This window comes from Merops nubicus, unplaced genomic scaffold (genome assembly GCF_000691845.1).
Source record: "Merops nubicus isolate BGI_N331 unplaced genomic scaffold, ASM69184v1 scaffold9433, whole genome shotgun sequence".
NCBI classification, from domain to species: domain Eukaryota; kingdom Metazoa; phylum Chordata; class Aves; order Coraciiformes; family Meropidae; genus Merops; species Merops nubicus.
Window position 1 is genome coordinate 1,636 of NW_008598221.1, and position 9,012 is coordinate 10,647.

Genomic DNA, 9,012 nt, shown 5'->3' on the forward strand with positions numbered 1-9,012 from the left:
GCTGCTCCCGCTCCCGCCGCAGCCTCTCCTCCCGCTGCCTGCACGTCTCCTCCAGCACCTTCAGCTGGCTCCTGACCCAGCAAGGAGGATTTCGTGGCCACCCCTGGCACTCCCCTCCAGCCCGAGCCCTCCTGCTGCTAGCAGCAGCCCCTCCTCCTGGCCACCCCTGGCACGGGGGTCCCCCACCTCGGCTCACCCCTGGGTGCTCTCCGTGCCCACCGGCTCCACAGGGACCTGCCCGCTCCAGGGGTGGATTTGGGAAGCACCTGGGACAGGGCTGGAGGCAAGGAGCTGGCAGAGGTCGGGGGGACACAGCCTGGTACCTGTAGCTGCTCTCGAGGAGGTTCAGGTCCTCCTGGTGCCTCTGCTGGAGACTCTCCAGCAAGAGCTTGTGCTGCGTCCGCTCCAGCTCCAGGGTCTGGACCTGGGGAGGAGGAGAGGCTTCAACTGGATCTTGGGAAGAGTTTCTTTCCTGGCAGAGTGGGGAGGGGTTGGCCCAGGCTGCCCAGGGAGTCGCCAGCCCCGGAGGGGGTAGATGTGGCACTTGGGGACGTGGTTTTATGGTTTAGTGTTGGCTGATGGTTGGACTTGATGATCTTGGAGATCTTCTCCAACCTTAATGATTCCATGACAAGGTCCTTGTGCTGCCCAGGGACTGAGTCCCCACAGCAGCACTCAGTGCCCACACCCAACGGCCTCTCCCCTCTCCTTTGTCCCCCTGAAGCTCTTGGGAGCAGGCAGGGCCCCTTCTCCTCCCCTGGGTCACCCGTGGTCCCCCAGGCAGCAGGTGAGGGGGCTCACCTGGCTCTGCAGCTCTGCCACACGGGCCTGGGTGCTGAGCAGGGCTGCCTGCCAGCCTGACACCTCCCTGCAGAGCTGGGCACTGGCAGCCCCCAGGCTCCCCTCCTGCAGCGAGCCCGGGGCTGGGGGCTCTGCCTGCAGAGATGGAGAAGGAAGATCAAGGCCCTTCAGGATCGGTGGCTTTGTGGCGTGGCCACCACCCCCCAGAGAGGGGACATGTCTCACCTGCAGCTGTGGGGCAGGCTGGAGGCTCACTGGGGCTGTGGCAACCTGCAGAGACACAGGGATGCTCTCAGGGAGGCACAGCCCTGGGGAGACAACTCCTGCTAGGCTGGGAATGGTGAGCCACCCTCCTCCACCCTCCTGCAGCCCAGTGCCACTGCTGGCCTGGGTGACACAAGCATGCTGGGCTCTTCCTGCTCTAGGAACAGACTCAAGGAGAAGACCAGGAGGCCTCTGGGAGCCAGCCACAAGGATGGGGTGAGGAGGCCCAGCTAGATGGGAGAAGACCTGGGAGCAGCAGCCCTACCTGAGCGAGCTGGGCAGGGCCCTGCATCTCCTGCTCTCCTGGCAAGGAGGCTGTGGGGACTGAAAATTGCACAAGTCAGTGCTTCAGGCACAGCCACGGGACCCACCCCCTGCCAGGATGAGGGCCTGGGTCTGCTGGGCAGAGAGGGGAGTTCTGCTCCAGGCTTGGCCACACCCACCCCTCTGCCCCACCAGGGGACAAAGCACCACAGCTCCTCCTCCATCCCCTGGCTCCCTAAGCCACCTGCAGCAGGCTGGTGCACAGCCTCAGCCCAGGGCAGGAGGGGTCTGGAGAAGAGGGAAGGGACAGCACGACCTCACACCCACCCCCTGCCCTGGGGGGGGGTTCTTGGAACGCACCCAGGGCGCCGGTGTCTCTGCTGGGATCCCCCTTCGTGGGCTCCCAGGGGGGAGCTGAGGCTCCTTCCGTGGTGCTGAGCCAGGGCACGGGCTGCCTGCATGGGCACAGGGGTGGGAGGGGCACAGCTCAGCCACGGGCACTCATCCTGCCCTGCGTGGCTTCAGGGGCAAAGCTGGGCTTAAAAACTTGCTAAATTTGGCTTTAAAGGGGGATCACAGCAGCAAGAGCCTGACAATCCTCCCGAGCTGCCTCCCCTCCCAGCTGCAGGGGTCCCAGACCACAGGGATGGTGGCTGGCTCCCAGCTCTCCCCCAGCCTCACCCACTGAGCTGCCTCCTGCAGGAAACCTGCCTGGCAGAGGGTTTACCTGGACCCACTCGTGCTCGCTGCCTTGTCCTGCAGGGCAGCTGCCTGCTGTGGGGCTGCTGTGGAGGCAGCTGGTAAACTGCAAGCACAAAAAAAAACCCCATCCTGTGTGGGAGAGCTGAGGAAACAAGATCCTCTCCCCCAGCAGCAGCTCCTGCCTCGCAGCTGGGAGCCTCTGTCCCACCCAGTTGTGGCAGGATTCAGGTTTTTGGCTGCAGATGGAGCAAAGACACCTCAAAACCTCTTATGGGTGGTGTTCCTCAAAATGGCTAGCACTGGTGTTCCCCAAAATCTCTGTCACTGGTGTTCCTCCCTGCTGCAGCCACCCCAGCCCTGCCCACGAGCGTGCCTGCAGCTCCCATTTGAATGCCACGAGTCCCATCCCTGTAAGCCCAGCTGCAGGGGGTGTTTTGCCTGGGACAGGGAGGAACAAAGGGGGAGGAAGGCAGGAACGGGGGGCACGGGGGCAGCTGGTGGGGCTGTGCTGATCCAGGGCAGCTCCGTGGGACCTGGGGCAATGTTGGCCACCACTGTAAGGAGAGCCCAGAGGTGTGATGTGCTGGACCAGTGGGAGAAAACCCCACGTTATGACCCCAAGACAAGAGAGCATTTAAAATTCACTTCTTAGCTCTGAGCAGAGGGTTTCTGTGAGGCCCTGCTGGAGCAGGTACCCGTGGAGCAGAGGAGAAGATCCCTTTACCTGGCTGGAGAGGGGGGATCCAGCCCTTTGCCTGGGGCCTCCGAGGGCTTGGCAGCTCTCTCCTGGGCCTTTGCCTGTGCCAGGGCTCTCTTGCGGGCCAAGGCAGCACTGAGCCAGTCCTCCTCCTCCTCCTCCTCCTCCTCCTCCCGTGGCTCAGCTTTAGGTGCTGCCTCCTGTGCAGCCAGGAGCTGGCTGGGGGGGTGGGGCTGGGCTCCCTGCAGGACTGGCCTTGGCCACAGGCAGCTCTGAAGGCAGCAGATCCTCCTCCTTGAGGCCCAGCCAGTCGGCCCCGGCCCCGCTGCTCCTCAGGGGGCTCTGCCTGGCTGCAGGAGGAGCTCTGGAGCTGGGCTCTGCTTTCAGCTCGCCACCCTCGGCTGAGAACCTGCTGCAGGGAGAGGCAGTCCCACAGCTGCCTGCCAGGGGACCCCGCCCGTGAGGGGATTTGGGGGACCCCAGCGTGCCCAAACCCACAGCACAGTACCTCACGGGCTGCCTCCTCCACGCCTGGCCCCTGGGCATGGTGGCCACCGTGGGCTGGTACGCTCCAAAGACAAAATCCTCCTTGTTCCAATCCTCTTCCTTCTCTGTTCAGACAAACGGCCTCGAGTCAGCACCCGGAGGAGCAGGTGTCTGCAGAGACACCAGCCCTCCTCCTCTTCCTCCCCTGCAGTTCCCACTGGGATTGCTGCCTCTGGGTAAACAGAGAAGCATCTCCCCTGGAGAACCACGAGCAATGTGCCTCCTCTGTGGGGCTCAGAAAAGCTGCTTTGTTGGGAATCAGCCCGTGTTTGAGGGCCATCAAGTCACAGCCACCTTTGAAGGCTCCCAGGCTGCCTCGGGGGCAGAGTACAACACTCCCAAGAGCCCGTTAGCAACCTGCTCACCACCACAGAGAGGGAATTTCCCCTGTGAGGCCGTTAGAAATCAATCTTGCTCTCCCCAGCCCATGCTGTCAGACCTTCCCTGTGTCCCTGGCCACGCTCACCAGGCTGCTTTGGGTCCTTCTTATCCAGCTGGAACTCCTCGTGCTCTCCTGTGCCTGGCTCTTCCAGGACTTTGGCCACGGAGCCTCGTCCCAGCAACTCATCCAGCTTGGAGTGGTCTGGCCGGAGCTTCTCTCTGTTGGGGAGAGAGCAGCAGATGGATTTCTCCCAGAGGCAGGGCTGCTCCTCATCACACAGCCTTGCCAGGCTGCTCTGCCTCTCCTCTGCCAAGCAAACTCCTGCCCCTTCCTCAGACCCACGGGCAGAAGCTCCAGCATCCCCCACCCAGCACGACGGCATCACCTCAACACACGAGGCACTCCCTGCTTTACTCCCACTGCCTCCTCACTGCCCTTACTCTTCTGCCTTCTGTTCCTGCTTCTCATTTCCTTCTGGGCACCTGCCCAATCCCAGTGCATCCAGCAAGTCCTCCCCATCATCTTCAAAGGTGAGCTCGGGCCTCCTCCGGGCTGAGGCCGCCACGTGCAGGGGGGTCTGGGGTGGCTCTGGGGGTGGAATCACACGTGGCAGGAGGTTGGATCAGGGCTCTTCTCATCAACAAGAGATCAGAGCAGCTCTCCCTGCTCCCATCTCTCAAGGCCATTTAAAAAGTCATTTTTAAATCACTCTTCTCCATGACCAAATCTCAGAGCAAGTGACAAAGTGGCAACGTGCTGCTGCCTGGTCTGTGGCCAACCCCACTGGGGGTCCCAGCTCTGCCCAACACCACCAGCTTCCTTTTTTAGCTTAGAGAGTTTCCAAACAGATAATTCCCATTTGCACCAATGCATGTAGGTCCTTGTCTCAACCCACCAGCTGCTGCTTGTGCCCAGAGTAGATTGATTGGGGTGAAAGGCAGTTTTAGGGGACTATCCTGACAGCCAAGCAGCCTGAACCAGCCAGAGGTTGCTGGACACCACACTGATGTCATGCCCACGACAGAGGGTCAGAGGTCCCACCTGCAGGGGCCTTGCAGCCATCCCAGTAACACAGCCACAGTGCAGCTGGATCCCACTCGGAGATGCTGGGATCTGCTGTGGACCAGCCCAGCTGGAGCCCACTCGGAGATGCTGGTATCTGCTGTGCCCCAGCCGTGCCCTCAGGCACCCAAATCCCAACCCAGAATGCTTGTTCTCATCTGTTAACAGGCCAAGCAGGCTGGAGGAGTTCAAAAGGAAGGTCTGAGCCTCCCTTTCCAGGCAGGAAAGGTCAGTTCTCTAACCCGTGGCACACCTGAAACATTGAGACCTCCATGAGCTGTGTCACAATTAACCATGGCACCAAGTTGCTCTACAAATGACCAGATGGGTTAATAAGAGATGGGACTAAGTGGCTTCCAGGTCAATTTGGACATCACACCAACTCATCCAGACTGCTGATTCATTGAATATAAATATTAATATATTATAAAATATATTTAATATACCTTTCTCTTTGCTCCATTTTGGTTTTTCCTCAGGGCTGCTCCTAGTGCCTGCTGGAGGTGGCTTCTTGGGAGCATCCTGCTCCTCATCAGATAAAAGCCCTGCCAAAGGATCATCTAAATCTGGGGATTTAGGAGCAGGAAAGGAGAAGAAGAATAAAAACAAAGAAAACAACACAACCAATGTTATTTGGAAGAACAGTTCTGTGCTCAGCCAAACATTCCTCCCCACCACGTGCCCACGGGGACAGATCAGATCTGCCCAAAGCCTTGAACACAGACCCTGCAGGGACCTCAGGTACCCTTGAGTCTCCCTGAACTTCAAACACTCAACAGTTACATTTCTGATCTTTTTTTTTTTTTCCCAGATTTGCTTTCTCCTAGAAGAAAATAACTCAAAATTTGGGTGCTGTAATGCTTGACCACTGCTGAGGCCATGAAAAAGGGGAGAAGAAAGCCCACCTCAAAGACCTAAAGCCCACTTCAATCCCTTAAAGCCAATTAGTGATTTTACCAGATGCTGATGTTGGTTAAAGCACAAACAGATCTCAGATGGGCCAGGAAACCAGCCTCCCAGTTTGGAAGTTGGACAGAATCCCCTCTTCCCTCACACAAAGGTCTCCAAGTGCTCAAGACAGTCTTGAAAAACCAAAGCACAAGTGAAAAAGCAAATGCCCACAGGAACCCTCTCCCAGCCCCACTGTGGGGAGGGCCTCCAACACCAAGAAGTCTTTTTTTGTCTTGCCTTTGGTGAGCTCTAAGGGATCAGACCTGCACCAGCACCATGGGGGTGAAGGACCCAAGCTATGCAAAGAGCCAGGGCAGAGTCCCCAGCTGCTCCCACATGCTGAAGTGAAGTGAGATCCTACCTGCAAAGCTCAATTTCTTGTGCTTTTGGGAAGCAGCAGGGGATGAGAGTGGCTTCTTCTTCATCACAGGCACTGGCTCTCCTAGAAAGAGAGGCCACAGGCATCAGAGACAAGCTGCTGCAGAGATGTCCCTGTCCCACCCTGGCTGAAGGTCACTGTTCTGGTGACAGCCCCCTAAAAGCAAATATTGTGACACAGTCACAGCCCTGAGGGGTGGGAATCTCTCTGGAGGGGTCTCCTTGCCAAGCAGAGATGGAGAAAAGGGCCTGGGCCAGATCAGGGCAGTTTGGGGACTATTATATCTCAACTGCAACCCCTCTGGCTCTCCTTCCATGCAGATCTCACTAGAAACACTCTGCCCTGGTGCAGATAACCTGCTGCTAGCTGTGTTATCACAGCATGATCCAGGCCAGGGATCTCCTAAGGGATAACACATGGCCAAAAGAACATTCCCCCCCCAAAAATGGGACCAGAAAAATAGTTTTAGGGAACCAACCCACTTTCTGTTCCTTATCCAGATGAAAATATCCCCTGCTGGTTCACTGTGAGGCTGTGAAAAGAAAAGCAGAATCTCCTTTTCACCTTTCTCAGGAGCAGTTCTCACTCCTCCTCCCAAGGAGTCACATTTCCCAGGACCTTTCACAGTCATCATCCCTGGCCCAGAGCTGGGTTTTGATAATCCCAGGAGCTCAGCATCCATCTCATCCATGTCCTGCAAGGCAAGAGGATGAGGATGGGTGCAGGGTGAGTGCTGCCAGCGTGGGGCTGGGATGAGAGGGTGTTTCTGCTCCCACCTTCAGGCTCTGCAGCAGAACTGGTGGGTCTGCACCAGGGGCACTGGATCCCTGCATGCCAGGGAGGGGAGAGATCAGATGGAGGAGCAGACTTTGGAAACTCCTCACCCCTTGCCCCAGCCCCTGGTTTCCCTTGTTTTATTGGATGGGAACACACCCAACTCTTCCTGGTGTCCCCTCCACCCGTGCCACAATTCCTACACTGAGATCCTGCTGCCTCTGGGAGAAGTGTCAGCAACACCCAAGTCCATTGATCTGGGTGAGGGTCCTTTCTCTGCCACTTCAGCAGAAGCACACCCAGGAAGTCTGGGCTGGAGCAGCACAAGCCCTCCTGGCTTTGCTCCACCTCATTCGAGGTACCTGGAAGCCCTTCTCCCACCCAACACCCACTCCCCTGCCCTGTCTTCCCCATGGCAGAGACCTCTTCACCCAAACTCCACGCTTCATCCCCAACATCCCACCGCTGACTTGGACAGGGTGACACCAGGGGGGTGCTTGGCACAGCTCAGTTCCACCCCTCGGGACACCCGGCCTCTCTCCCCAAATTTGGGCTCACCCCTGCAGCTGCAACGTCCTCTGCAGGGAGTTTGCTGAAGAAATCATCCTCTAGAAAGGACCTGGGAGAGAAAGCTGTGGGTCAGCAGCTCACCACAGGTCAGCTGGGCAAGGGTGCCCTGGGGACAGCCCAGCCAGGAGCTGGGAGGTGGCAGGGGCCACGCTGGCACACCTTGGCACACCAGCAAAGGAGCCTCAGACAGCACTGGGAGAAAAGATCCTAGTGTTGGGGCTGCTATATTTAAGCATATAAATATCAGGGAGATGTACAGGACTCTTCTTGGAAAGCTTCAGGCTCTGGGCTCCCAGTTCCCAAAGGAATTGCAGGTAACTCAACCATCGCTGACGGGGAGCCGAGGATGGGGCAGGTCAGAAGGATTTGGGGAGCCCAGAGAGAGCCCCGAGTGGGAGAGGCTGTGGCTGAAAGGCATTCACTTCTTGAGCTGCTGCCCCGGGCTCTCCCACTGCTGTCCCCAGCCAGCTGGGAAGCTCTGGCAGATTGAACAGAGACTTTGTCTAGAAACAAGACAGGGAGAGACTGGGACGATGGACACGGGCATATTCCTGCCCTAGGCACTCCAAGGGGGGGATCTGCTGTCTCCCTGTGATCCACAGAGGCTTTTAATCCCTTCATTTCACCTCCCCAAGCAGCTGTCCCACCTATTCAATGGATTTTGGGTCTAGGAAACACTGCTCTTTGCTCTGCTCCCTGTTTAAACCTCCTCCCTCCACAACTGGAGCCCCTCAGACATCCGTGGTTGTTGCACCAGCACCTCTTGCTCCCAGGAGGGGGTTAGAGTAGGAAGATGTTGCCCTTTCAGCTAGAAAGAAGGTGCTTTTTACCACTGGATCCCAGGAGGTCTTCAAACTCATCATCAAAAGAGCCTGAAAGGAGACAGATTGAAGGTGCTGAAGCAGGCAGGTTCACCAAGCCCATGTAGAGAAGCTCCCAATTTCCATGTGGTTTGTTCTTTTGAAATCCCCCCCCAAGAATAAAAGTTTGGTCTCAAGCACCAGCAGCGTAAGATCTTTCTTGTTGGTCTAGAGAGAACTGCCAGGACTTGATCAAGTATTTTGTGGATAAAGAATCCAGCTTCACTCAGAATTATCTTTATCAAGGTGCTTTCTAGTCAGATCATGAGACATTTCCATTTCAGGACCACCCCCTGACTTCAGTATCCCCCTTTTTGCCAGTTCAAAACACCCACAGACAGTGAAGGGAAAGCATGAGTGTACCTACCTCTTTTCTTTAGTTTGGTAGCCTATGAAGAAAGACAAATTCCCTCATTAGAAAACGAAGCAGGTCTGACATTGGGTTTCTCCCGAGCATCCCACAAGCACCAGCAGAAGCCCTCCTCCTCCTCCTCCTCCTCCTCCCAGGCTGTTTGGGATACAGCACACGAAATGCAGGACAACCACGATATTTACAGCTTTAGAGCCACCAGTAAGCACACAGCCCTTCCCCACCGCCAGCTGGGCAGAAGCTTCCAGCCCTCGGGATCATTTCTGCCTCCAAACAGAGGTGCCGGAGCACCAAATCTGGACCAAATCACCTCACTCACCATCCCAGCCCTCCCAGTCCATGTGGGGATTCTTCCCACCTGCACCCCCGCCGTGCAGGGGGATCCGGGCC

The 9,012-nt window shown here is 57.4% G+C and overlaps 1 protein-coding gene across 1 annotated transcript in view; it reads right to left on the minus strand.

The window, feature by feature from the left end:
* The window catches only part of LOC103769739 (fas-binding factor 1 homolog), a gene marked incomplete at both ends in the record, with an annotated part of 9,876 nt that extends 1,612 nt beyond the window's left edge, over window positions 1–8,264 (minus strand). The window contains 20 exons of the mRNA XM_008936969.1: window positions 3–71; window positions 324–424; window positions 802–855; window positions 1,027–1,071; window positions 1,331–1,380; window positions 1,690–1,784; window positions 2,057–2,134; window positions 2,756–2,921; window positions 2,980–3,140; window positions 3,237–3,339; window positions 3,741–3,874; window positions 4,097–4,244; window positions 4,764–4,769; window positions 5,165–5,284; window positions 6,031–6,111; window positions 6,613–6,742; window positions 6,825–6,875; window positions 7,381–7,454; window positions 7,815–7,895; window positions 8,223–8,264. Of these exons, the coding sequence (XP_008935217.1) occupies window positions 3–71; window positions 324–424; window positions 802–855; window positions 1,027–1,071; window positions 1,331–1,380; window positions 1,690–1,784; window positions 2,057–2,134; window positions 2,756–2,921; window positions 2,980–3,140; window positions 3,237–3,339; window positions 3,741–3,874; window positions 4,097–4,244; window positions 4,764–4,769; window positions 5,165–5,284; window positions 6,031–6,111; window positions 6,613–6,742; window positions 6,825–6,875; window positions 7,381–7,454; window positions 7,815–7,895; window positions 8,223–8,264 (1,789 nt within the window). The remainder of the gene's footprint in view (window positions 1–2; window positions 72–323; window positions 425–801; window positions 856–1,026; window positions 1,072–1,330; window positions 1,381–1,689; window positions 1,785–2,056; window positions 2,135–2,755; window positions 2,922–2,979; window positions 3,141–3,236; window positions 3,340–3,740; window positions 3,875–4,096; window positions 4,245–4,763; window positions 4,770–5,164; window positions 5,285–6,030; window positions 6,112–6,612; window positions 6,743–6,824; window positions 6,876–7,380; window positions 7,455–7,814; window positions 7,896–8,222) is intronic.
* Window positions 8,265–9,012: the final 748 nt, after the last annotated feature.